Source organism: Meleagris gallopavo, chromosome 21, assembly GCF_905368555.1.
Source record: "Meleagris gallopavo chromosome 21, MGAL_WU_HG_1.1, whole genome shotgun sequence".
Classification (NCBI taxonomy): Eukaryota; Metazoa; Chordata; class Aves; order Galliformes; family Phasianidae; genus Meleagris; species Meleagris gallopavo.
This window is the reverse complement of record NC_139424.1, coordinates 4354962-4382606: the sequence shown is the minus strand read 5'-3', so window position 1 is coordinate 4382606 and position 27645 is coordinate 4354962. Positions and strand designations below refer to the sequence as shown.

Genomic DNA, 27645 nt, shown 5'->3' with positions numbered 1-27645 from the left:
GGCTGTTGGGAATCATAGAATCATTAAGGCTGGAAAAGACCACTGATATCTAGTCCAACCATCAACCTATCACCACAATGAAATTGCTGGCTGCCCTGTGTCATGTACCCTGAGGCCGTTCCCTTTGACTGCTCCCATTCTCAGCTTCCCGTTGTTAGAATGTGTCTCTCCTGTTGGAAGGTGTTCTGGGCTGGGCAGCTGTAGGGTGAAAGCAAGTGATGGGACGTGCTTCAGCGAGAGGATTGATGCCATTCTGCTGATCTTGGCCCAGTCCTTGCTTCAGAGATGGGCAGTGTCCAAGTTTCAGTCTGTAAGGACTGAGCATGCAGACATGCCCTCAGGCATAGGGCTGTGATTTACAGTGTGGCAACAAATCACTGTTACAGAGTTCAGACCAGCGTGTCCCCTTTGCTCATGCCTACAGTGCTGTCTGTGTTTGGTAAGGAATTTGGGAACCCCACGTGGGCGTTTGCTTTCGTGTGCTTCCTCCTGCTTGTGACAAGCTCTGAGAAAGCAGTTTGGTTTTAGTGGTGATTGAAGCAAAATCCAGAACTATGCTGGATCTGAATAGAATGATTAAGGTTGGAGAAGACCTCTTAGACCCCCACATCTAACCCCACTCCACCCCACCGTGCCCACTGACCACATCTCTCAGTGCCACATCTCCATGGTTCTGGAACACCTCCAGGGATGGTGACCCCTCCCCACTCCCCCCATCCCTGGGCAGCTGTGCCACTGCATCACCACTCTTTTGGAGAAGAAATGTTTCCTGATAAGTCTCCCCTGCTGCATAAAGCAGCAGAAACTTTGTCCACCCTGTGCTGTAGGTCAGGAGGTGCCATCCCTGCACCACCACCACTAACCTCTGCTCTCCTCCTGCCCTCAGCTTTCTCTGAAATGCCGTGCTCCCGAGGTGTCCCAGTACATCTACCAGGCCTACGATGCCATCCTGAAGAACTGATGGAGCTCTGCCTGTGCCTCACCCTGCAGGAGGACAGAGAAACGGTCCCTGGGTCCTCCTCCACTGCTGGTGTGGGGAAAAGCACCCTTAAACTGGAAGCAGCTGTATTCATGTGTAGGATTTCAGTCCAAGGCACTGATTAAACAAGGTAGCAATTAGTATCCACATGCTAATGATGATAGGGAACAAACCCCTTTGATATTTTTAGCGTCCATGGAGTTTGTAACCACTGCTTCAACTCCCCTCCCCCCCCATCCCCTTTGCCCCTCTCTTGTCCGTTCTCATGGGCTTCTCCATTTTGTGCCAATGTCAGTGTTTTCTAAATGGCTTTAGGTGTAGTTCTGATTTTGTAAAATACTGCTCACTGGAAAAGAAAAAAAAAAAAAAACCCCAACCCACAGCTTATTAAAACAAGGCAAAATGGTCGAAAACATACACTGCACTTTATTTTATATTTTTATACATTTTTTTTTTTTTCTTATCTGTAATTGGCTTTAAATGGAAAGTGATTCCGTGGAAGTGGTGGGCACCCTACAGGGATGGCTGTGGGCTGACTGAGGAACAGAGCCATGTGCTGCACCTGTGGGGCGGAGGGGCCCTAAATGCAGTGAGGGGTTTTTACTGGGTTGTGCTGGTGGCCTCAGCTCTGCTCCCTGTGGTGTTTAACTCCATCCATCATCTCCCTGCCCTGTGAGCTGCTGATTAAGGAAGGAGACTCCTCGTGTGTGGGGAGGGGCTGTGGACAGATGGATAATGGGACAGTGGAGGACAAAATGAGAACGAGCTCAGTACTAGAGCAAAAGCACGGGCTGTGTTCTCTGTGTCCTCACCATCTGCAGCTCCTCCTCTTGCTCTCTGCCTTTCGCCCAGCCCTTGAGCTGTGCCCCTGCACCCAGTGCTGTGCATCCCAGCAGGGCTGCAGGCATCTGATGTCCTTGGGCCCTGGCAGGATCGTGAGGCTTGCAGTGGGTCCAAGTGGTTCTCCCCATTCCCATGGTGGCACAACAGACCAATTTGGGTTTGGCAGTGCTTGCACTTGCTGAGCTGAGCACACCTCAAAAGCATTCCTTCTGTTAGCAGCCCCCAAGGCACGTGGCACTGAGGGTCTCTGTGTCCCTACCTGCAGCCCCTGGCCCCTCTTCTCCCACCCACCCTTTGGGCTGGGAGCCCTTCCCTTTCCCATTCACAGCTGTGCACTCACTATGTTGCAACCAGTGAGTGCTGCAGTCCCAGCAGTGAACACAAAGCCTTGTGCATGCCTTGCTCCATCCATCGCTTGCCCTGCTTCATTCAACAAAGCCTCTAACCAGGGCAGATCTGCCCTCCCCAGCATGCTTTGATGCCATCTCCTCCCCAGCAAGCAAAGCTCTGACGCATAGCAGCCCCCATGTTGTCATTTAGATGCCACGTTCAAGGTCAGTAAATGTTTTATGGTGAAGATGGTTCATCAGGGCTCGGGCATCGCCTGCAACCAAGAGGCTGATGCTGGGAAGAGGTCAAAAAGCTCCATTTATCTCCCCCCACCCTGAACCTCAGTGCAGAGAAGAGGAGCACCTGGCAGGGCCTGGAAGGCTCTGTCCCTGCATTCTGGTTGGGGAAAAAGTGGGGCAGAGCTGGAATAACACAGTGCCTGTGTGTGCTGGGAGGTGATTGCTCCAAGCCCTGCAGGGCCACGGCAGAAATCATTATCGGAGCAATTAACGAAGCACCGGCAGCACTGAGTGCTGGAGCAGGGAGAAGACAGCAGAGGGTGAGGAATGAGCTCAGCCTTACACCACGCAGCTGGAGGAGCTTCGACGTGGGGAGGGGATGCTCAGCACCCCTTCCTGTACCACATTTCTTCCCAGCGTTTCGGGCACGTGGGTGTCCCTGTGTTTCTGAGCCTTCCTCTCCTGCTGTGCCGCTCGGTTGCTTTGCTCACCATGTAGCTGTGTTGCTCTTCGGGCTTTACCTGGCGTCCGTGTCAATAAACTCATTTCCACAAGGCCGTGGCTGTGCTGTGGCTCTGTGGGTGTGGGGATGGGGGCTGCTGGGTTTGGTGGGATCGGGCTGTAGGTGCTCCCTGGGAGCCCCTTTCCTGTACCAGCCACTTCTTTTCTACAGCAGAGATCTCTGAGGCTGTTCCTGGGGCTTGCACAAGGTATGGACCAAGCGTCCCCAGGGCTGATCCTCCACTGTCTGCGTGACAGTGGCCCAGTGGAGGATGGGAGGAGGATGGATGTCCCCATCTCACCCTCTCCGAGGGGCTGTGTGTGCCCTGACCTGCTTTTCCCACGTGCATCAGTGATGCATCGGAGTGCTCTTAACCTGTGCTGGCATCTTGCAGAGGGTTTTATCTTGGGGCAGAGTGGGTTGCCAACTGTCTGTGCTGGCAGCCACCCCCAGGTTGGCCAGGTTAGAAGGATTGGGAATGACCTCAGGGAGCAGGAGGAGTCCTGCCTTGTGCTTCTCCTCTGCTCAGCTCTGGGTCAGCAGTTCCCATTTGTCCAACAGGACCCAAAGTGGCTGTGAGATGTCCAGAGCTGCTTCATCCCCATTGCATCCTACAGCAGAGGGAGGGGTTCATCCCTCCCCATGGCTCTGCTGGGGGCTCCCTGAGAAGAAATCGGTCTTTCCCTTGCTCTGGATTTGCAGGCAGGCTCGTACCCCGTAAACAGGGACACACCAACCCTGGCCCGTGCTGTCCTTGCAAACTGGGTTTGTTCACTGCTCCTGTTGGCCTGTGGCACTGGGATCACGGCGACATGGGTGGCTTCGGGCTCAGAGCTGCTGCAGGGCCATAGGGTGGGTTCTGCAGCTGAAGATGAGCCCAACCCCACTGTGCCCTTTGATGGCTGATTTTGGGTCTGCATCCATGCCTGCAGCCAGGCCGGGGATAGATGCAGGGCCAACCCTACTTCCCTCCTCCCAAATCCCCCAAAGGCCACCGTATATTAAATTTCACAAATAAAACCACGAGCGAAGAGCGCCGCGGAGGGAGCTGCTAAAAATATCCCCGAAGCTGAAGCCTGGATTGTGCGGGCGAGTTCATCGCAGCCGCGATCCCGGCCCCTTCCCAGCAGCGCTCTTTGCGGTGCCGGGAAGCGATGCCTGGGGCTGGTGGGTGGGAGGTGGGCAGCGCCTGCAGGGGCACTGAGTGTTTCCCCGGCTGTGAGCATCAGGGAAACAAACCTCGAATCCCAAAAAGCTTGGGGGCAATGGGGAATGCGCTGGGCTCAGCACAGAAGCCATCCCTGTGCCCCCAGCTGTAGGGCTGTGGTGGGTATCCCGTTTTCTCCCCGGGAAGGAGGGGGGCTGCGATGGCAGAGTGCCTCCATTTATACCCAGCTCACCCCATCTGACGCTGTCCCAACCAGAGGTGTCAGCGGGGCTGGGGGGGGGGTCTTGGCCACTGCACGGTCGGTGTTTGAGCTCTGCCGACCTGCGGGGTGACAGCCAGACCCGCGGCGATGTCCCAGCGCTCCGTGGAGAGCGGAGAGACGTTCGGGTTCTGCTTTGAGGTGTGCGGCTCCGACCCCGCTCCCCGGAGATGCAGCCATCCTCTCCCTCGCCATCGATAAATGCTCGTTGCGGGGTGTCCCAAAGCCACAGCTCTGCGATGGAGACGTCCGACCTCCGACCCCGGGGGGATGCGGTGCACCCGGGAGCCGCGGGGTGAGCCGAGCCGGGGTCCTACAGCGTGGGATGGGGACACGGGAGCGGGGAGGGCTGAGCCGCTGCCGCACCGGGGGCACATGGGTGGGTCTTTTCCCATCAGCACCTCCCAGAGCCCCGGGAGAAGCCGCGTCCTTCCCGGCTCCCCGCAGCGCGCTCCGGGCATTCCCCGCATCGTCTCCCTGCGCTGCCTCCCTCCCTCCCCGCGTATCTCCGGGCGCTGCCGCCTCCTCATCTCTCGGGCATTCCTCGCATCGCTCCCCGCGCTCCATCCCCAGAGGAGGCTCTACCTCCCTCCATCCCTCCCTCCCTCCCTCCTTCCAGCCCCGCTTCCCCCGCAGCCCCTCGCCGGGCGGGGGCCGTGCCGGGCACTCACTGCAGCGGGGCCGCCCGCCCCGCACCGGGTTCGCCGCATGGCTCCTCCGCCCGCCGGGACAACGCCGGCCCGGGGCACCGCCGCTGCTGCGAGGTAACGGAGGGGGAGCGGGGATGGGGAGGGGACGGGAGCGATGCTGGTGAGAAGGGGGGAAGTTCAACGAGGGGGTACCCGGCCGAAGTTGAGCGGCGGAGCTCGGCCGCTCTCCCCCCCTTTTCACCCCAGGGCGGTGGATTTGCGCGGTGCCCGCATCCCCCGCCTCGGTACCCTCGCGTTGTGCTCCTTCCTCAGGTCGGCCCCGACCCCCGCGATCTGGGGGGAGGGAGGGATGCCGTGCTGCCCCGGAGCATCGCTGCGGGGAGTGGGATGAGGCCCCGCGGGCAGCAAACTGGGGAGGAGGGCACAAGGTCACGATGCCCCGCAGCCTGCCCTGCACCGGGGGTCTCACCCTGCTGAGTTCCGTCCCCGCTATGTCCCCGTCCAGGCCTCAGTTTCCTTTTGTGTCCCCAAATGCTGCTGCTGCCTTTGGACAGCTACCTGTGCTTTGGGGGCAATCTCATCCCTAGGGCCCACAGGGCAGCGATCCCCCTGTGTGTGGCTCCACCTAGGATGGGAACGGGTTTTGGGGGATGCTGGGGGTGGTGGCATGGCATTGCCCAGCAGTTTTGGGTACCCTGTGTCCCCATGGCACCCTATGGGGCTGCAGGACTCAACACCCCTGGCCCCAGTGTGTGGAGAAAGGGGTATGGGGACAGCAGGGTGGCCTGGCCATGACACTGCTTTCTGTCATCAGAGCCAGGCCTCAGTGGGGTGTCCCTGTCCCTGGACTGCATCAGGCCCTGCTGGGTCCCTGCAATGGGGATGGCTGTGGCCACACCGTCCCTGGGGCAAATATCACCATCACTCAGAGTGAAATGGGGCTGCTGGAGCCTCTGACAGCACGAGGACCATGCCCTGTGCCTTGGGGATGTTTTTCAGGGAAAGCAGAGAGAGCATCACCAACTGGAAAAAGCATCCATGCACTGAGATACAGCAGGAGTGGCTCCCAGGGATGGGAGATTCTGTGGGACCCGTCCCACTGACATTGCTATTCCCATTGCAGCTGGTTGGGACCTCAGTGCCAGCGGGTGCTGGGAATCCTCTGACCCCATTTCTGCATTCCTGTGCCCAAACCATTGCCTTGGGGCCCCCACCACGTGTGCCCACAGCTCGCCCTGTCAGCTGGCTGGGAAATTAGCCTCCATCAAGTTAATTGCTGAAGCGCTCAAAGCCTGAAATTAAACATTAAAGCTGTCACTTGCAGGCACTGAGCAACCCCCCCTTCAGCAAAAGGCAATTCCAGCTGTCCAAATCGGGGAGACGGATTCCCCAGTTCAGGGCATAGAGCAGCCGGTGGCCGTCCCCATCAGAAACGTCCCCACGTCACGGGGTTTGGGACATGATAGCCTTCTCCTTGGCCCCGCAGTGATGTGCTGTCCCGGCGGGGAAATGCATCCTGAATGGGGCTGAGCCCCCCTGCACGGGAATATGCAGCGTCGGCGCCGCGGGAGCAGCACTGGGGCAGCGGCCGGCGGCCGGCGGTATGGTGGCAACCTTCAAGATCGCCGTGCTGGGAGCCCAGGGCGTGGGCAAGAGTGCCATAGTCCGGCAGTTCCTCTACAACGAGTTCAGCGAGGTCTGTGTGCCCACCACGGCCCGCCGCGTCTACCTGCCCGCCGTCGTCATGAACGGCCACGTGCACGACCTGCAGATCATGGATTTTCCGCCCATCCCCGCCTTCCCCGTCAACACCCTGCAGGTAGGGGCACGGAGTGGGGCCTCCTGCTATGGGGGTTCGCTTCCTAAAAGCTGAGGATCGTGTTGAGGTTGGGATAAAGTGTCGGTTCTTTGGTAATTTTTCAGCCCCAAATGATGGCCAATCCTGAGGGATGGGGTCCCATCTGTTGTCCCTGAGTAAAGGGCTGATGGAACCAACACGTGGATGTCCAGCACCCAACGCACCACGCACCCATTGCCCAGTGCTGCCATGGGGTCAGGGTTGCGCTGTGCGTAGCTGTGGTTCCTCTAAGCCTGGCCATACATCCCGTTTGGGAAAGAGCCATTTTCACAAAATCATAGAATCGTTAAGGTTGGAAAAGTCCACTAAGATCATCTATTCCAACCATCAACCCATCAGGCCTGTTCTCCTCTCTAACCCTTGGGCTCATGGTTAACCCCAGTTCCATCCCAGCCCTTGCCACTGGATTTGTCCTGGTGGTGCCCTGAGCTCAGCCATCAACACTGACCCATCCTTGAAGGTTAATATGGGAAAAAAGGGATTTGAAGGCTGTAACTCTGCTGGGGCCGGGCTGCTGGATTTTTAATTGGTATAATTACATGCCCATGGGTCACAAGTCCTTTCACTGCTGCTCCAAAGCTGTGGGGCAGGAGGTGAGGGGCTCGGGGAGGTTTAAAAATTACACATAATGTGCAGGAAATGGAAGGTCAGTGGGAGATGGACCAGAATAGAGGGTCACTGATTGGCATGGCAGATGATGCTCACGTACTCAATTAACCCTGCGGGCTGGCAAATCCCATTATCCTTCCCCTGGGTTAATGAAAAGGAATCACAGGGACATGGCAGGGCAGAGGTGAGATGGGGGGTGGGGATTTGGGGATGGAAAATGTGAAATGCACAACACAACACTCTTGGTCAGGAGTCCCACGTACACGTAGAAAGCCCAGTGGTGGATCATACAAACTTCTTTCCTCCTGCAAACATGTCTGGTCCCAAAGCGATGCAGGATCCTGCGGGGCACGCCAGGATTGATCCCTCTCTGCACCTTGCAGGAGTGGGCAGACGTGTGTTGCAGGGGGCTCCGGAGCGTCCATGCCTACATCCTGGTCTATGACATCTGTTGCTTTGACAGCTTCGAGTACATCAAAACCATCCGCCAGCAGATCCTGGAAACAAGGTAGGGGCCATTTGCCGGCGGGTGCATGCTGCTGGTGGGGCTGTAGGGATGATGGAGAGCTGTGATACGACAGCAAAACAGACTCAAAGGTGGATAGGATAGGGAAAGCAGCTTGGGGTAGTCTGGTACTTGAGTGGGTGACCAAAGAAGAGGGACAAGGGGACGTGGTGAGAGGCAGCCCATGATGGTGGACAGGGTGATGGTGGGACGTGGCTTTATTGGTGCCACTTCGGGATGGATGGGATGGATGGAGCAGTCCATGGCTGCGTGGTGCTGCCCTCCCACCCATCCCAGGGTCATCGGCACCTCGGAGACTCCCATCATCATCGTGGGCAACAAGCGGGACCTGCAACGGGGCCGGGTGATCCCGCGCTGGAACGTCTCCAACCTGGTGAAGAAGACGTGGAAGTGCGGCTACATCGAGTGCTCGGCCAAGTACAACTGGCACATCCTGCTGCTCTTCAGTGAGCTCCTGAAGAGCGTGGGCTGTGCCCGCTGCAAGCACGTCCACACCACCATTCGCTTCCAGGGGGCCCTGCGCAGGAACCGATGCACCATCATGTGAGCCCCCCGTGCCACTGTGCCCCCACGGGACACCCGTTTCCATTGGGGTGACGCTGCACTGGGGACACCTCAGCTGTCTCTTCCCTACGATGACTTCTGGGGACGCGGTGACCACTGTTGGGTTGGACCAGGGTGGAGATGCCACAGTTGTCCATTGAGTCCCAATGGGCTCTGCTTCTCTGCACAACAGAGCTGCTTGCGGGCAGCCACGCTGTCCCACAGACCTCACGTCCCCACATTAGGGTTTCTCACTGCATCGCCCCCATGGGCTCCTGCTGCTCTGTGCTCATCCTGGGCAGTCCAGATTGATTCTCCTTCCCCAAAAGTGCTCTTTCCACTCCTACCAGCTTCCTTTCCTCCAAGCTCATCCTCTCCCCATATGCCCCAGCCCCACAGAGGCTGTGTTGGACATACCCTTGGTTTCAGGGGCAAAGCTGCTGCCACAAATGCTGGGCACAGCTCAGCATCTCAAATACAGATCCAGGCTGGATTTGGCCCCAGCAGGGCCTCCCCCAGGGGAAGGTGGCATCCATCCATCCATCCATCGATCCATCCATCCATCCATCCATCCATCCATCCATCCATCCACCCATCCATCCATCCATCCAAATGGAGATGGTTCCCATGCAAAGGCAATCTCTGAAGCAATAGGGAACTGGAGGTGCATTTCCATCCTTTTTTTCCTTCATTCTGTGCACACTCCTAATGGGAAAGTGAGCCTCTTTTTTCTTTTATTTATTTATTTATTTATTTAGAGTTAATCTTTTGGCTTGCTCCCACTGTCCTGGAGGCTGGCACAGTGGTTGGTGGGGCACAAATGGCACAGGGATCTGTGGGTTGTCCCTCTGTGGATTGGGGACACTAAAGCAGGAACCAACCAAAACCCACTATCTCCTCCCACTGACAGCTTTTACTTCCCAGGAGCTTCACTGCTATCCTGGTAACACTTTCTATTAAGAGTCCTCCTCACTGAGCTCCAATCCATGGCATTCAGTGCAGCCTTGCATCTCTGCCATCGGCCCCCGCTCTATCCCTGCCAGTGGTCCCCATGTCCCCACCACTGGTCCCCACTCCTAGCAGCCACTTTGGGAACCAAAACCCATCCCCTTGCCTCCCAAAACAAAATACAGAAAAACCAAAATCAGGAAAGTTGGCAGGAGGGAGCCTGTGGCCAAGAGCTGGGGGAGAGGATGAGTGTGGCCGAGGAAGGCAGCAGCTCCCATCACCCCCACAGCAAACCCTCTGTGCATCTCTTTGGGGTTTGTCAGTGCACACGACCTATATTTCGGCCTTTCACTGGCTTTACCCCTCCAAATGGTTTGAGAAGGAAACTCCTTGGTAAATGCCACTAATAAAGCATTTATACAGTGCTCCGACACACACATATCAGTGACCAAGCCAATACATTGTTTGTTACAACCCTGTAGCCTGCAGTTTATAGCACAATTAGTTACAGGTTTTTATAGCATCTATTTAGTATTTTGAAGAAAAAAAAAAGTTATAAATATAATTGTTATATTATATTGTATTTTATAGACAGAAAAGCTGTATCAGTAATAATGACTCTCACCGCTTTGGCAGCATTACCCCGCTCCCCAAAAACATGGGCAGGGGGCTGGCAGCCAACAGGGGCCAGGACATCCCCATCCACAGCAGTAATGGAGCTCCATTGTCCTCCCCATAAGCAAACCCTTAGTATGAAGTGTTACCACTCGTCAGCCATCGCTGTGGGTTTCTTACCTGGATCTATGCCTACTGCAGAAGCAACCCGCTCCCATCCTGGGGGCTGGGGGTGTCCCCAGCCGTCCCCAAGGGAAGCAGGAAGGAAAATGCCATTTTCTGCCCCAGTACATGGTGACCAAGTGGTGACATGGGGCTGGGTGCAGCGCTGATGAGAATGCTCCTCCTCTCCTCCCACTTCGGTGAGCATCGTGGTGCCTGGACATGGCATTCTCTTCCCCATGGACTTCTTATTGGAGATCCCCAGGTGTCCACACCACCCTGCGCCCCTTTATTTGGAACCCAATTAAAATCAGGTCTGTCCCCTTTGTTCTGTACTCGCCTCGCTGCTCCTTGCTCACAGCGCCGGACCCTGCAGCTCCACCACAGCCCCAAAACCCTCTGGGTCTTCTTCCATCACCCACCCAGAAGAGACACTGGTACAAAGGTTTGGGAGAGCTCTACTGTATGAGCACCAGTGGCCATTGCCTTGGTGGGGGCAGTGACCAACTCTATGGGCTCCATCCTTGCCGGAACAGCCCCCAGCCATGGAAATGCCAACACAGAGGTTTGATAGTGGCATAGACACAGTGCCCGTGTGTCATCCCGCCCTGAGCAGCTCATGGGGTTGGGTGGGGCTTTGGGTGAGGCATGAGCATCATATGTTCCATTATGCAATGGGGAAGACTGAAGAGTGGGGTAGTTGGCTTGGTTGAATGCCAGATAAGGGGATCAGCATCACAACCTTGGCATCTCAACTCTGACAATGGGTAGGTCCATCCCTGACCCAAACCGATGGGCATGGCTCAGACCCATGCCTCCTCATCATCCTCAGTGAGCCACGCACTGCTGTCACTCAATGAGGGCTTGGCATCTCTGGGCTCTGGGGGCTTTAGGGGGGCTGTGGGGCGATGCTGGCCCCGGGTACGGGGCAGGCGCTGCCCCAGTGGGGTGGGGATGCGTGAGGGACCCTTCCCAGGCCGGTGGTCCCGCCGGGGACGCACCTTGGGCCGCAGCTTCAGCTTGTAGATGGAGGGCACACGTTCGGGTTTCTTCAGGCACCGCCAGGCTTTGGGCACAGTGCTCCGCGAGGTCTGGTCCCCCACGACTGGCCCTTCCATGGACCCCCCGGCAGGGATATTGGCACACTGTGTGGTTGAGGGCTTTGAGGACACTCTGTTGCCCATTCCCACAGGACGCAGGGGCTGCCGGTTGCGGGTGAGCTCCTCCAGCACCTTCCCATAGTCAGGGGGCTGAGGGTGCCCCCAGTACCCCCGCAGCCCTGAAACATCCGTGTTGTGGCTGCAGGCCCTCCCTGGCACCGCGGGGCTCTCAGTGTCCCTGGGCATTGGGCTTGTGGGGTGACACTGGGGACTCTCCCCAGCAGCACAGCTCTCACATCCATTTGCAAAATGGGTCAGAGGGGTGGGGGGCCGGCAGATGGCTGAGCTGGTTTTCTTCTGAGTTTTAATGTTGCTGTCCTGCTTTGGAGGTTGACTCGGGGAATTTGGGTGTGAAGATGGATGGCTACGTCCAAGGGCTCTCTGGTTCCCTTCCTTGGAGCTTTTCCTGCTCTGCACTGCTCTGTGGGCATCCTGCTGCAGACTGGGGGCACAGGTTTTGATGGGGCTGTGGGCTCGGGGTGTCACAGTGGTGGGGACCCCTACATGCCTGGAAGCTGCCCCAGATGAGCCACCTCCTTGCTGAGCGCTCTTGGGACGTGGTGGTGCCAGGCGGGCACTGGGGGCTGTGCCCCTGCTCTGTGCTGCTGACTTTGAGGGGTTCCCATGTGGCTTCTTGGGGGTCCCCACAGTGTCCTGGGATGGGGTGGGTGCCCGCTGTGCAGCCCCACGCCCGGGGGAGATGGTTCGAGCAGGCGACCTCAGTGTTGGTGTCCTGCAATCAGAGAGAGCCCGGAGAGGAGAGAGACCTCACATCCAGCCCCACACCAGGTACAGAGATGGGAGAAAAAAGCACTACAAAAAGAGGCAATTTAGGGCACAAAGCCACTCAGTGCCTCACCTGCACGAAGGGACCCTCCGGGGCTGTGCCGGCTCCTGGCGGGGGCTGGGGGTGGAGGGGGTCCAGGGGTGGTGGCGGTGGCCGTGGGGTGCCCAGGTGACGGGGGGCAGCGGGCTCTGTGAGCGACTGATCAGCAGAGTGGGGTGAGTGTGGCCAGGGGCCGGAGGAGCTGCACAGAGCTGCACCTCGTGCTGCACCGGCTGCTGGGAGGGTCTGGTCCTGGAGAGCTGTTTGTGGGCTGCGGGAAGGACAGAGCTCAGTGGGGACCCTCCCCATTGCAGAACGCAGCCCCACGGAGCCCAGAGCCTCCCTCCCTGTGCTGTTAGCATGGGACGCTCCTGCAGAGCTGAGTTCCATGCAAAAGGGGTTTTGGCCTTGCAATGGACCCTATCCTCCCAAAAGTCTGCCATGACCTCTAGCGGCCACTAGATCCACCCGACAAGAGCCATTCACCCAAAGCAGAGATTTCTCAGTGAAGCATCAGGATTAGATCTCCTGTCCCTGCAAACACCCCAAAAGCAGTGACAAACGCCCCAAAAAGCACCAACGAACACCCCCAAGAGCACCGACAAATGCCCCAAAAGCACCGACAAAACCCCAAAAAGAGCCAACAAATGCCCCAAAAGAATCGACAAAGCCCCCAAAAGCAGAGACAGTGCACCCTTCTCCCCTTCCACCATCATAGCCAGGGCTGGGGGTGCAGGCACTCACAGAGCGAGGTGCAGCGGCACGGGTCGTGCTTGTCCAAGTAGTGCTCCAGAGTGTCCCAGCCGCCCCCGACCCGCACCATGACGTGCTGCCTCAGGATCTGCACTCAGAGACACACAGCGTCAGCCCTGCTTCACCCCACGCCACTGAATCACGGGGGTCTCAGATCCCACTGCTTGTTTTGTCACCCCAGGGAGAATCAGGATGGCCTTATGGGAACCTCCCTTCCGCTGATCCCATACTTCACTGGGTAACGCTCAAATACACCACGTTGGCCCCATTTGGCAGATGGATATAGGGAAGAGGCTTGATAGGAGCAAAGTAGGACTCCTGGTGCCTGTGCCCTGCGTGCACGAGATGCAGCAGACTCACCCGAACAAAGATGAGGGTGTCAGAGTCACCCACACGGTATTTCCCTTCTGATACTTTGATCATGGGGAACTGGACAGGACAGGTACAGCGGCTCACCAGGTGCTGGACCTGCAGGCAGTAGAGATGGGTTTGCACCAAGGCTCGTGGGAGGGGGCTTGGGGTGGTGTATGGAACTGCTGAATTACAGCCTGAACCTCTGATTGATCACCTGAGGCGAGCAATGAGTCAGCCCTGGGAGCACAGGTGAAGGCAATTCACCTGTGCTGCTGGAAGGAGTGAAGCCTGGCTCCACCTCTCCCAGACCCATTTAAGAGCTGACTGCCAGCGGATCTCTTTCTGGAGATCCCTCCTTTGGAGTTTTACAGTGAGCCTAGGACAAGGGTAAGCACTCTATCTATTCTCTTTTTGGTATAATAACCTGCTTAGCCAAACTCTCCTGTTTATTTCATAGTTACAACATCTGTGTATTCATTCATTATACAGGTGTCTATCTCCATCATCCCTGTCCCCAAATTTCCATCACCATCTTCATCACTGTATCCCCACCACTACATCCCTATCCTCATCATCCCCAGTGTCCCCATCCCCATCTCCCCAAGATACACATCTTGATCACCCCCATGCCCATCATCCTAACCCCCCACTGTCTCCATCAACTCCATCACCACCTCTCCATCATCTCCAACCCCACCCCAATTCCCATTACCACCCCCATACCATCTGGTCAAGGTTGTGAAGGTCCCGGGGTTTTCTGGGGGGACGGGGCAGGGGGTTGTCTGCGGGAGGCAGGTCCATCTCCTGGCGGAGCTCTTCCTCAATCTCCTCTTCCATCTGCACCAGGGTGGGGGCACACATGCCAAAACGGGCAGCACGGCGTGCCAGCTCTAGCAGGCACAGCACAAAGTTCTTCTCGTTCTTCCTCAGCACCAGGTCCTCCGTCTCAAACATCAGGACGTCTGGGGCAGGGCAGGGGTGCAAAGAGGACGAGAGTACAGACGGAGAGGAGTTGAAACACGTAGATGTGACACTGAGGGACGTGGTTAGTGGGCAGCGTTGGTGGTAGGCAGAAGCTGGACTGGGTGATCTTAGAGGTATTTTCCAACCTTAAAGATTTTGTGATTCTATGATTCTACAAAGTTCTTCCCAAAGGGATGTTATTTCCCAGAGCACCATCTGTGCCCACCTTGCTGTGCCATCCCATAGATAGTAGGAATATGGCAGGGTCCAAAAAAGTGTTGGGTTACATTCATAGAGGAAAAACCTCCCCCTTGAGCATCTACATACAAAGATGTGTCCATGCTTACCATGATGTTTTATGGTGTCCCAGAGCCCCACCCCATTGGCTGAATGAACCGAGGGCATTTTTCTCCATGCCTGTGGCACTGCTGTCAGTGGGGACAGGGGGACAGACCCTCTGCTCAGAGACAGGATGACTCCTGGTGTCCTTATGGCCATGATGGCCGTGCATGGCACATGCCCTTTTCAGTCCCAACCCCAAGTGTTGAGCCCAGGGAAGCTTGTTCAAGCCCAGCTTGGTGCAGAGATCCCAGTGCTGGGGTGGCACCAGCTTTGGGGACACAGGAAATCACCGGGAGTGATGCCAGGATGCACACCACATCACGGTGCTGCTGGAGCATTGGGTCTTACCGTTGATATCCATCTCCTTCCTGCACCAGTGGATGAAGTTGGAGATGTTGTCCCTGGCCTGGAAGGTGCCTGGCTGTGCTGCTGAGTTGCAGCTGACACCGATGGTGGGCAGGTGGAGGTGCTGGGCTGCACTGGGACAGGTGCGGGCGAAGTCCTCAGCCACACGGGTGATGTGGTTGGCATGGGAGCAGAGCACGGCCCCCGTCTCCAGCACCTCCAGAAAGGTGCCCACCTCAATATCCAGCCCATAGATCTCCTTCAGCCACTCGGCCAAGTCCTCCTTCATGGCATACAGGTACTGCTGGCTGGACCCATAGGGACGGATGCTCCGCGCCGCAGCTCCCGGCGTCCCCATTGTGCCATAAGACCCCAAACTGGGAGGAGGCAAGGGGAAAACGGGTGGTGGGGATGTGAGAAGACGCCCCAGCCCACCTTCCCACCCCACTCACCGCATGCTCTGTGCCACTAGGAGGGTGACAGCAGGGTGCCGGAGCACTGCTGTGGGGCAGCAGAAATTGCCCTCCTGGGCAGTGGGTGTTTTGTTTCCTTCCCAAGAGCTGTTCTCTTCTCCTTGGTGATAAGGGACCGGCTGCAAACACTCCCTGTTAACCCTTCAGTACCCGCTGCTCCTCCTCCAGGAGCGCTGCTCCTCCTCTGTGCCCCATCGGGTGGGTTTGTCCCCCAGGGATAGAGGGCAGCCACTCAGAACCCCAAAAGCAGAGGGGAGTTGCCCCCCTTCTCACCACCCCCACAGCCACCTGTGGTGACAAAAAGGCCCACTTGCAAATCACCCCAAGCCTTGTCCTGTTAAAAAAAAATAATCATGAGGAAGGGTTCATTTGCATGTGTTCCTTTGGGGTTTCTTGCTCTGTGAGCAAGAAGCTGAGCTCCTCCATGAGTGGCACAGCTCCAAGAGTTGGGGCTGTAGGGAAACAAAGATGGGCATGGCAGTGAGTGGGCACCACGGGAATCTGCTGCCCCTCATAGGCTTCAACAAAATGAGGGTTTGCAAAAGGAAATCTGCCAGCAGTGTGCTTGCAGCATGGGGTTGGAAGAGGCTCTGGGGAGCCTGGGGGGTCCTTGCTGCCGGGGGCTCCATCCTCTCCCTGCTGATGTTTCTCTGGATGAGCCTGGTGTCATTTCGGGGGAGGAAATGCAAGAATCCCAGCTATTTCCCTGGGTTGTGGAATGCATGGCAGGCGCCTGGCATGTCCTACAAGCAGCCCAGGAGGAGAAAAGGAGCCTTGTGACACTGAGGGGATGGTGACACAGGTTGAGGTGCGTGTCCAACCCCTCACCCCACACCTTATGGGGTGCAGGAGCTGCAGCCGGAGTGACGTACAGCTCTGCAAACATTGCAACACCACCACCATCCCCACAGACAAAAAGCATCCGGCCAGTGGGCAGCATGTGTGGGATGCCTCAGCATGTCGTGGCATGAAGGAAAGCAAACAAGGGGAGCACACATCACTTGCTTTCTTTTGGGGGAGATCAATCCAGAAAGCAGCCCCAACCCTCCTGCATAGACAAGCCAAGCAATGCCCGCTCCATCCCCATTTTCAGTACAGATCTTTTGGAAATCATGGGATGGGATTTTTTTAAAAAATACAACAGCCTGACATGAAAACAGAGGGGAATGCTAGCACTGTGAATCTGGAGGTTCATTTTATTCACCTTCAGGTCTCCAGGCTCCTGGAAAGCTGCAAATGATGTTGCATTATTACCATCTTATTCAAAATGAAACACTGCAGCCTCGTCTCTTTGGCAACACCAAAAAAATCCCCTGAGATTTTGAGCTGCATGCGTGCCCCATGTCTGCACAGGAAGGGTTCATTCACAAATATCACAGAAAATAAATCCAAAGGCTCCAAGATCTCAAATCAGAACAGGACTGAAGGATGTACAGAACTCAATACTATTGCAGAGAGACAGAGAAGAGAACACTTGCCCTGCTCACGAAGGGAGCATAACCTTTATAATACAGCAGAGAATCCACCCTGCCCATCCCCTGCTGCCCTCTGCACTGCCTCACAGCTTCTCCTTTCCCCTGTTCCTTACCAAAGATCTCTACCTCCTCCTCAAAACCACACCGTTTTGTTCAGAGCGCACGCAGAGCTGGGCTTGTCTTGGGGTCTGCGTTCCATCAGCCACAGGTATGGGGCAGCAAGGCCCCAGGTGCCACCTGAAAGACTGTAAACCCATGTTTATAGAGACATAAACCTTTGGTTATGTCCAAAAATCTCTTCTTGTTTTAACCAAAAACAGTCTCAGTTGCTCATTTAAAACCACTGAAGCACCAGAGCACCCATCAGTAAAGCAGTTCTCTGCCTGATCATGAAAAAACAAGAAAGGATTAACAAAAAACAGTCCTGGCTTGAAAAAAAATCCTGAAAGTTAACAGAAATGTTACATTTGCAGTCTCTATGGCTTATAAGTGTTCTTATGGCTGAATCACAGCCCACCTGGCGATATGGGACCTTCCATCCCAGCCTCATCGCTGTTGTCCATGGTGTTGGGACTGGGGACCAGCGGACCCCTTGGATCAGTCAGTGGGATGGGCTCAGCCAACATTTTGTCCCAGCGACGCTTAGTGTTGGCTCAGAAGAGGATGTGCCCACCATTGGCATCCCAGCAGCCCATCCACGGCAGCTCGGCAGCCCACTTGCCATTGGCCACCACCTGCAGCTTGGCTTGGTTGAACCGCCAGTAGTGGTCATCCCGAAAGAAGTAGAGGAAGCCATCGCGGTGCACCACGGCCCCTGTTGTGCCAGGGGGCACACCGTCCCAGTCTCGCAGGCTGCGGGGGTAGTAGGGCTCCAAGGTGAGGGTCTCCTCGCTCAGCACGAAGTATTTGGCTCCTTTGAAGAGCACCAGGCGCCGGAGCTGTTGGAAGTAGAGGGCTGTGTCGGGGTGGCGGGGCAGGCCATGGGCGCTGCACTTCTGGGGGAAGCCAGACCTCAAGGTGGAGCCACGGTAGTTCCAGCATCGGCCACCTGGGATGGAGAAGAGAGAGGCTCAGTGACCATACAAGCCCGGATCATAGATGCACTGAGGTTGGAAAGGACCCCTAAGGTCATCAAGGCCAACTGCTAACCTGGCACTGACAAGTCTACCGCTAAACCACATCCCCAGGCACCACATCTACACATTCCTTAATTACCTCCAGGAATTGGGACTCAAACACATTCCTGGTCTGTTGTTCCAATGCTGCACAACTGTCTCTGTGAATAAATTTTTCCCGACACTGACACTAAACCTTCCTTGGTGCAACTTTAGGCCATTATCTCCTGTATTATCGCTTGGTCCTCACAGCCTAGATTCCACCCATCCCAGAGATGACCTGGCCCTGGGCATGTCCCTATTGGGCTTCCCCATAGATTGGGAAGGGAAGAAACAGCTCCAGAGCATAGAGCAAATTGGGCTCTCTTGGTGCCTATGCCACACTTCTGCAAGGACGGATGGGGATGAAAGGTTTTGTACAGCAGGACAGATATCACTCACATCCCTTCTCTTCTGGGACAACCCAGACTACTACAGAAATTCACAGCAGCCCCAGATATCCCCGCTGCAGCTGGGGCCATCCCTGCAGGCACATGCAGATAGACAAAAGCTCCTTTCTGCTCCTGGATCTGGCCCTGCAGAGGGGCTTCTGGCTCTCTCCCAGCTGCAACAACAAAGTCCCTTTCTGGCGGGCTTGTGAGTGGTTTCCATGACAAGTTCAGGCTGACCTCAGTGTCCTGGCTGCCTAGGCTGACCTTCCTCTGCCCTGACAGCTGTGCCACAGGCAGCTTACAGATGGCAGCAAGGCACCAGGGACAGGGCACAAACCATGAGAACGCAGTGCTCAGCTCATCTTCTTGCAGTTACACATTTTTGAAGAATATTTTCTCCTAAAAATGCTTCTGCTTTAGTTTTCAAATCCAGGGAATGTTGCTCTCTGGACTGGGCTAATAGGGAAACTGAGGCATGAGGCAACAGGGGTTGATGCAAAGCTAATTTGTGATCCTGGAGCCTGCACCCATGGGTAGATGTCACACAGGGACATGATCTAGAGTCGTCACAGTCATGGGTTGATGGTTGGACTGGATGATCTCATTGGTCTTTCCAACCTTAACGATTTTAATTCTATGATTCATAGGGCTCAGCGATGTCCCAGTCCCTTGGCACGGCATCAGGCTGGGATGCAGGTGGCAGACCTGGATAGACCAATCAACACAACCTGCATCTCACTGACCTTTGAAGAAGTAGAAACTGTGGCTGAATGGGGAGTAGGCACAGGCATCGATACCAGCAGGCAGTCCTGGCCAGCGCATGTGCAAGGGTTGAGGCTGGCTGGTGTTGCCGCTGGCTGACACCACCCAGAAGTGGCTGCCCTTGAAGATATACAGGTTGTGTTCTGTGTCTGCAGGGCAGAAGAGATGATGAGGGTGAGAAGCTTGGTGACACATCCCAAACCCAGCAGTGTCCCACTGATCATCACCTCTTATCCCTCTAACTCCTGTGAGACGTCCATATGGGTCTGAGGATATCCCTTCCCATTCCATCCCATCCCACCCCATCCTATCCCATCCCATACCTCCCCACCCCACCCCATCCCAGCCCATCCCAGCCCATCCCAGCCCAGCCCATTCTTCCCATCATTCTGGGAATCTTATTGAGTGAGGAGAGGCTGCTGGACAGGTTGGGAATATTTGGGGAGAGGGCTTGTGGCCACACACCAGCAGTTATGGCATCGAAGAAGGAGCTGCAGTAGTAGGTGCTGAGGCTCCGCTGTTGATGTTCCTCACCATACAGGTCCCCACTCCAGTCCTGGAAGTGAGTGAAGACCCTCCCTGGCAGCTGGATGGCCAAGCCCCCAGAGGGCTTTCCTGAGACAGAGCAAGGTGAGAGTCATGGAGTAGGGCACTGAAACAGGAGCACAAGGCTGGCAAGCCATCAAACATTTGGTGCACCCCACTCTGGTTCCTACTGCCCTCAGTAACAGTGGCATGGACATACTCCCACCTCTGTTTCTCGCCCTCCACCCCAAAGATCATCTCACATAGCACCCAATCGATGCTCACCATACAAGTTCTGGATGGCCAAGATGTCATCCCAGTTGAGAACAAAGTCCTTGCCGAGCTTCTTGTAGTAGGGTGACATGAGGGCACTCTTGGTGGGCGAGTGCTCCAGCCCCAGTGTGTGCCCCACCTCGTGTGCAACCACCACAAAGAGGTTGCGGCCTTTGCCACTGTGCAGGGACCAGCGCTCGGCGCTGTCGAAGTGGGCCTCTCCACGTCGGGGGAAGAAGGCGTGGGCCAGGGCCCCCCCTGGGGACAAAACAGCTCTGGGTTGCTTCAATAGGCTTCAATTTTAGGTCTTCGAGGGGCTTCCCAAAGGGAAAATGGCTTTCCTTGAGAATTGGTCTCTACTACAAGAAAGACATTGATGCCAAAGACAGGCAGCAAAGCTGTGAAGGCTCTGAAGCACAAATCATATGGGGAGCGGCTGAGGAAGTGGGAGGGTTCAGTCTGGAGAAGAGAAGGCTCAGAAGGGACCTTTCCGCTCTCTACAATGCTCTGAAAGGAGGTTGTGGCAAGGTGGGAGTTGGCTTTGCTTTCAAGTAACAGTGATAGGATGAGAGGTGGCGGACTCGAGTTGTGCCAGGGATGTTCAGGTTGGGTGCTAGGAAACTTTTCTCCAAAGGAACTGTGTTGCATTGGCACAGCTGCCCACAGACGTGGGGGAGTCACCATCCCTGGAGGTGTTCCAGAGCTGTGGAGATGTGGCACTGAGGGACAGTGAGCATGGTGGGAGTGGGCTGGGGTTGGACGTGGGGATCTGAGAGGCCTTTTCCAATCCTAACGATTCTGTGATTTCATGCACTGTGTGAAACCCAGACCATGTCTGGAAGGGATGTGGCAAGAGCATGGTGGGAGGGCTCCTTGAAGGCCATCACCATGCTTCAACCATGATCAACTCGACCACCTTCCAGGAGACCTACAGCTGCGGGACTGGGACTCAGGACCCCAAACCACCTTCACTCAAGCTGCTGGGTACTGGGAGACACCACCTCCACCCCAACAATCCCCAGCCAGGAAGAGCCCCCATTGTAGAAGAGAAGCTTACGAGGAGGGAGCGACCAGCACCTGGCCCATCGAAGGCATTGTTGAGCCCATCGTTGTGGTCCCCGTGGAAGAAGGTCAGACGGATGTCAGCTGGGCCATCCCGCGCTTCCCAAAACACCAGCGAGGAGACGTTGCTCCAGAGCTCAAAGGCAGCCCTGACAGCCAGGCGCACCTCGTGCTGCGGCAGGTAGGGGGGCCAGTTCACCACGCGGTACGTCAGGTGCCTCTTGTGCCACTTGCTGCCTGCAGGATGGGCACTGCTCAGGATCTGAGCCGGCTCTGATGGAGCCACCAGCAGATGCTGCCCCAGGTACCAGGCCAGACCTTGTCTGGGACAGGAGCTGGGCCACCCAGTTGGAGCCCTCCTTGCCTTGTTGCTCCTCTTGGGGCCAAATCCAGACCTCAACTTACTGGATCAGTGCCCACTCCAAGGTCTGGCTTCCAGGGAGTGCAAGCAAAGGCACGAAGGGGAAACTAATTAGGGAGGATGCTCATATCTGGCTGGGGACAAACAGGAGTGGGAAAGAAGCCATGGGGCTGCACTGGGAATATGTGGGTGCTGGAGCCAGTGCTGAGGAGTGGGAACAGTGACGGAGCTGCAGCAGCTGCCCTGCTCCCAGATGTGTGGGAAAGGGGAAGGATGGGGTTACACAGTGCTCTGCAGACACACAATGGCAATGCTCTGCAGACACACTATAACTCCTTGCAGCAAATCAAGATGGTGCCAATATCTCCCTCTGCAGCCCAGGACAGCTGGGTGAGGTCTGGGGCAAGCTCAGTGCCTGGCTGCTCTGAGGCAGGGCAATAGGGTTAACCATACACTGGTGCTGGTTTGGGTACATATAATGACCACCACTTCCTATGCACCTGTTCCATGAAGCTGGGACAGAAAAACAAAGCCTGGGGACAAATGCCTCTTTGCCATAATTTTTGTCTGTTCCACCCAGATGTGACCCATGGGGCACACACAGTCCCTTGCTGCTCCTTGGTGCCTGGATGGGCACAGCTCCGAGATGACACCCCGCGTCCCACCTGACCCTGCATGCAGGGCACTCTTGCAGCAGAACACATGGCATCCCAGGGACCAGAACAGACAGCTCCAGTGGATATTAAAGCCCAGCAAGGTGCCCAGAACAAGGCCCAGCTGGGGACGTCCTGCTATGCACATCCCAGTGCTGCAGCTGGGGCTGAGGTATCCCGCAGCGGCTGGCAGCATGCTGGTTGACAAAGGCCTTTGCTGGCTCAGCTGTGGCTTCCTGCTCCAAGGCAGATAAACAGCCAGCTTAGCACAAAGCCATGTGCCTTCCTGCCCGGCGCCGGACACCCTGTCCCCCCTTTGTCCCGTCAGCACTGCTCCAGGCCCCAGCCTGCTACCATCCCTGCAGCAACGAGAGCTGAATGCCTTTTGCTACCCCCATGAAGGAACTTTTGGGGGCCACAATCTGAGGATGGAAAGCACAGAACTGAGCTGCATCCCATCCCATCCCTTTGCTTCATCCGGCCATGCTATGAGCAAAGGAGCTGACAAGGCACAGAGCCCTGCTTTAGTCTCATCCTTATTTTTCCCATATCCCATAAGCACGGCTGCTCCCAGCCCTCCTGCTCTCTAGGAACCACGCTATCCACCCACCAGCCCAGCACCCCCAGCCCAGACCCCAGTGCTCACCGTGCTGCATGGAGCGCCTGCGGCGCGGGGCCGTGGGGCGGCTCTCCCCATCGCCAGTCCCGCAGCGAGGGCGGCCCATCTGCTGCAGCGTGGGGACATCCAGCACCCCGCTGGGAGGGAGGTGGCTCACACGCTGGAAATTCCTACAAAGGAAGGGAGATGTCAAAACTCTGCGTTTCCCGATAGCGATGCCTGGAACCCAGCCAGGGCTTCCACTCCATGCCAGTTTTGTGCCCCACTGGCAGGAGTGCATCTGGGAGATAATGCCAAATCCCAAACACTCTGAGATCTCCAAACCTCAGCCTTGCTGCTGACATTGTAATGGGGACAGCAGGCCATAAAAGGCAAATAATACTGCACCAACGAGTCGTGTTTCTCTGCAGCTCGTGCTTCAGTATCTGGCAGTGAGAGAGCCCTGAGCTGCAAAATGCATCTCCCGGGGCACACAGCTCCCACACAGCTTGGGGAGATGCACTGCTGCTGGTGTTAAAACAAAGGTTGCTACCTCAGTGCTGCTGTGAACTCCACAGGGCTGAGCTGGCCTGGCTGCGGTGCTCCCAGGTAGCCATATTTCTGCAGGAACAGCTGTGGGGACAGAAACGGGACAGGGGACAGACATGGGATGGGTTCAGGGTGTGTTCACTTGTGTAGGGATAAAGATGTGGTGGGAGAGAGCATAGCAAACCCAGAAATTCCTGTCTATTACTTCATTAGACCTTGATGATTCCCATGACATGAGTCCATGCACTTGGACAGCTTCACGTGCCTTTTGCTCATTTTTGACAGACCTTGGGTATTTGGCATAGAGGCAGACTGCACGATGCCATCCACACCAGGGACTACCAGACCTACCCACCCATCTCCAACCACCAGCAATTCGATGCAATAGTTGCAACAATGGCCACAATGCAGACTTCAGCAAGGCCAGGTTGGGCAGGGCAGTCCCAAGGCTGCAGGCCATCCCCATCCCACCTCATTCCCAATTCATCACTATCCCATCCCTATCTCCATCAACAACTCATCCCCATCAACATCTCATTCCTAATCCCATCCCATCCCCATCCCATCCCCACCAACACCCCCATCCCCATCCCCATCCCCAAGCAGGATGTGCAGCTGAGCAGGGACACACATGGGGGAGTCAGCTCTGCCAAGCCATTCTTCTCCTTATCGTCCATTGTAAAGGATGGAAATCGTCAGGCTAAACTTGCTCCAGCCCATAAACTGCATTTCAAAGAAAAGCATTTCCCCGTGCCCCGGCTGCCCCCAGCTTTCTGAGAGGTTTAGCAGTGATTTTTCCAGGAATGTTCCACACCCGTCTCCCCCATCCCACAGGGACGGCAGAGCCGCCTCCCCACATCCTGTTAGTGAGAAGGCACTGCATTAAGGAGATGGGGAATTAAAAGGGAAAGTGGTTGCTTGGCCACGCACATCCCTGCATGTGGGGATGTGGATGCACTGTGAGAACCCTGAGCAGAATGTTTTGGGACTCGATTGCCCTGTGCTGTCCATGCCTTTCCTACCACAACTTTTCAAAGTCGTTAAGGTTAGAAAGGACCTCAAAGATCTCCAAGTCCAAGCCACCCCACCATGCCCACTGCCCGCATCCCTCAGTGCCACATCCCCATGGTCCTGGAACACCTCCAGGGACGGTGACCCCACCACCTCCCTGTGCAGATGTGCCACTGCATCACCACACTAAAACACGACACTGGAAGCTGGTTCCTATCCTGGAATCCCATTCTCGAAGCATGAAAATGATTTTTCTCCACCATGAGCTCATGAACACTTGAAAACCCATCTGGGTAAGGCTGGGTGCGTGGCAGTAAGAGAACAGCCCACAGCAGCTGTTCCTAAGCATCACCAAAATGTTCACCACCAAAATGTTCCCATGTCGCTCTTTATTGTCACTCTCTAGATTGTGTCTGGCTGTGGCAGTCGGACAGTTTGGGGACCATTTGATGCCCAGGACCTGCACCACTCAGCCCCTCCTGCCCCCAACAGGGAATGGCTCTTTTCCATACAATGGGGAAAGAAAAACAGCAGGAAGCCAAGAGCCATGAAATATGCTCAGCTCCCCCTCCGCACCAGGAGGGAAACAAGGAGAGGAAGGTCTGACTGCCAGGATCACTGTGGGGCTGCAGGGGATGGAGGGGCCCTTCCAGGCACACAGCCCTCTCATACAGCCCTGGAAGTCAGCTGAGAGCCACAGGCAAGGAAACACCTTGCCCTGACTGCAGGCATCCCGGGTGGCAGGCAGCCAGCGGCACGCAGCCAGACCTCCCTCCTTGGGACTGGGACAACAACAGTCCACAGACAGCCCCCCCCACCAGATGCTCCATTCCTGGCCCCTTTCCACCATTGAAGTACCAAGAACACTCAGACGAGCATCTTCCCCTGTCTGCAGGGCTGCTTGCAATGGCTGTGGTCCCCCTTGGGCACAATGCAGCCAACAGCATCCCATGAGCCAGCACAGGCTGAGCATCCCCAGCTCCATTCCACATCACTTTGGCACCAGCTGGAGCTGGGGCAGCTTCCCTGCTTGTTTCCCTGCAGATACAGTGAGAGCTGGAGCCAGCACCACTGAGTTTTGGCACCGTTGGGTGTTGGCACCACTGGGTTATGGCACAAGCATGCACAGATTGCTGCCTGCCAGGATGGTGGGGATGTTAATGGTTCTGAAGCCTCCACCTTCCTCTGCTCTCCTAAACGCATTCCTGTCTGCATTCGCAGCCCCTGAGGCACAATCCTCACGTCTCTTTGTTTGAGTGTGTGTGTGTAAATGTATATATAAAGTTACATACACATTCACAGAGATATACAAGAGGGGAGATAGATCCAGAGCCGGGCTGTCCTACCAGTGGAAGGGTGGGGGCTGACCTCATAGGTTAGCACAGGCCTGATGGATTTGGGGATGCCATCTTTGCCATCAGCAGGATGGGAGCAGGGACATCACACATAGAATCAAAGAATGGTTGGAGTTGGAAGGGAGCACCAGAGGCCATCTGGTCCCACTGCCTGCAGAGCACAGGGACACCCACAGCTCCATCAGTGCTCACAGCCCTCCAGCCTGACTCCAGGGGTCTGCAGGTGAGCAGTCTGTGCAGTGCCTCACAACCTGTATTGGAAATAACTTCTTCCTTGTACTCAGCCTAAATCCCCCTTTAAATCTGCCGGGCTGCATGCTGCCGAGCGCCTGCAGATAACGAGATGATGAACATAAATATGTTTCCAATTAAACACCCCAACTTCAGCTGCGATTGTAATGAAAACAAGCACAATGAAAACACAACCCGAGAGGACGTTTTCACCTCTAGTCTTCCACAGCCCTTTGTTGCTAACTTTGATCGTACTAAAAGCAATAATAATTTTAAAAAAAACCACCAACTTTGTGACATCAGACGCAACGTCTGATGTTAAGCGACAATTTCAGCTCCCAAAAGGGACAGCAAGCCGACGTCCCGGTTAGAGAAAAGCCACGTCCCAACACCCCAAACCCTCCACGCTCGCTCACCCCCGCTCCCCGCCCGCCCCATTCATTCCCCGCACCGCTCTCCTACCTCCGCCCGCCGCCGCTCTCCCCGCACCGCCGCGCCCCGCACGGCCGCCAACAGCAGCAGCAGCAGCAGCAGCAGCCCCAGCGCCGCCCGCAGCCCCATGGCCGCACCGCACGGCACCGCACGGCACCGCACCGCACCGCGCCGCTCCGCCGCTCCTCCCGCTGCCCCGCCCGGGACTGAGCTCCGCCCGCGTGTGCCGAGCGCGTCCCGGGGCTGCGGGGCGAAGAGGTGGGTGCAGGGTTGGGTGCCACTCCGCCCCCAGCTCGCGCACTGGGAGCTGCGTTTTCCTCCGGCTGTCCCCAACCTGTGCTTCTCCAATGGATTCGGCCCCTCTGTTTGCTCCCCGACTATTTTGTTTTCATTTAAGCAAAGCGAAAGGATGTTTGGTTCGGAAAAATAATAGGATGTGACTTTGGGCTGCTTTGTTTCCGTGCCAGCTCCGACCACACGCCTCTTGTAAAGTCCACGCAACCCCTCTTTCTGTCCAGCCCCCAAAGCCCCAGGAGCAGTGGTACCCGCAGGGCCCTGGGCAACTTGGGGCAGCACAGGAGGGATGGAGGGGGTCCAAAACAAAGGGATCGGTGCAACGCAGGACGATAAGGAATGGGGAGAGGCTGTCAATGGGATGGGAGGAAGAGGAGGGGGCTGAGTGATGGGGAGAGGGGCACAGACAGCGGGCGCAGGTCGAAGCTGCGCTTCCTTTCCAAACAAGAGCAGCTCTGTCTGCAAATGCAGCCGTGTTTGGCTCGTCTCTAGGAAGCGACCGGTCCATCTGCTGTTCCCCTTAAGAATAGGGGTGAGGAGGAAGCCTGGCTCGGGCCCAGCAGCAGCAGGAAGCGCCGTGGCTGCGTGTAGTGCAGGGAAGGGCTGGAGGCACCTGGTGCTACTGCATCAGTCCGTGCTCATGAAGGGTGGTGGCACGGGGTGGGAAAAACTGGGGATTGGGGTCCAGGATGTCATGGCAGACAGCACGGGGATGGTGCCTGCTGTCAGCCCTCTCCCCACCCTTCGCTGGGTACCAGCAAGGCAGCAGCACTCACCTGGTCGTGGTGGGGAGCAGCGGATGCGGTTGGCACAGCACCAAGGCTGCCGGCCCCGAAACTCAGCTGCAGTGCTGAGCCCCATGAATCACTGCCATGAACCAGAGTTATGAAACACTGTTGGAACGGCACCCATGCAGCTGAGCAGCAACAGTGTTTACCGTAACTGATAAGTGAATAGCAACAGCGTTACTCCTCTCCAACCAACCGACACCACGCACAAAAGCTGTAGGTGAAACTCCATCTGCCTCCCCTGCACCACAGCTCTTCTCCAAAGCCTCCGCTTTGGGATCGC

The 27645-nt window shown here is 56.3% G+C and overlaps 4 protein-coding genes across 10 annotated transcripts in view; 2 read left to right on the top strand and 2 right to left on the bottom strand.

Annotated features, from left to right (window-relative positions):
- AP2B1 (adaptor related protein complex 2 subunit beta 1) overlaps positions 1-2945 on the top strand; it is a 64969-nt gene extending 62024 nt beyond the window's left edge. For all 4 annotated transcript variants that reach the window (XM_010721759.2, XM_010721757.2, XM_031556410.2 and 1 more), the window contains one exon: positions 887-2945. In XM_010721759.2, the coding sequence (XP_010720061.1) occupies positions 887-961 (75 nt within the window). In that variant the 3' untranslated portion in view covers positions 962-2945. The remainder of the gene's footprint in view (positions 1-886) is intronic.
- Positions 2946-3919: 974 nt separating this feature from the next.
- RASL10B (RAS like family 10 member B) lies at positions 3920-10566 on the top strand. Of its 3 annotated transcripts, XM_085240681.1 has the most exons (5): positions 3921-4615; positions 4940-5084; positions 6457-6789; positions 7821-7945; positions 8240-10566. In XM_085240681.1, the coding sequence occupies exons 3-5, from the start codon at positions 6574-6576 to the stop codon at positions 8508-8510; spliced, it is 612 nt and encodes a 203-aa protein (XP_085096807.1). In that variant the 5' UTR covers positions 3921-4615; positions 4940-5084; positions 6457-6573; the 3' UTR covers positions 8511-10566. The 3 variants fall into 3 exon arrangements, with proteins under 3 accessions (XP_085096808.1, XP_085096807.1, XP_085096806.1); XM_085240682.1 differs by lacking the exon at positions 4940-5084 and having other exon boundaries at positions 3920-4615; XM_085240680.1 differs by lacking the exon at positions 3921-4615 and having other exon boundaries at positions 4671-5084.
- On the bottom strand, positions 10017-15584 carry GAS2L2 (growth arrest specific 2 like 2). The gene is made up of 7 exons (XM_085240672.1): positions 15427-15584; positions 14978-15351; positions 14048-14286; positions 13331-13438; positions 12962-13058; positions 12251-12488; positions 10017-12124 (listed from the first exon to the last, which is right to left on the bottom strand). Exons 1-7 carry the CDS (start codon positions 15429-15431, stop codon positions 11035-11037), a joined length of 2151 nt encoding a protein of 716 aa, XP_085096798.1. The 5' UTR covers positions 15432-15584; the 3' UTR covers positions 10017-11034.
- Positions 15585-16623: 1039 nt separating this feature from the next.
- MMP28 (matrix metallopeptidase 28) lies at positions 16624-26679 on the bottom strand. Of its 2 annotated transcripts, XM_085240675.1 has the most exons (8): positions 26311-26679; positions 23256-23335; positions 22751-22893; positions 21106-21327; positions 20041-20286; positions 19696-19845; positions 19212-19379; positions 16624-17970 (listed from the first exon to the last, which is right to left on the bottom strand). In XM_085240675.1, exons 1-8 carry the CDS (start codon positions 26407-26409, stop codon positions 17576-17578), a joined length of 1503 nt encoding a protein of 500 aa, XP_085096801.1. In that variant the 5' UTR covers positions 26410-26679; the 3' UTR covers positions 16624-17575. The 2 variants fall into 2 exon arrangements, with proteins under 2 accessions (XP_085096801.1, XP_085096802.1); XM_085240676.1 differs by lacking the exon at positions 20041-20286.
- Positions 26680-27645: the final 966 nt, after the last annotated feature.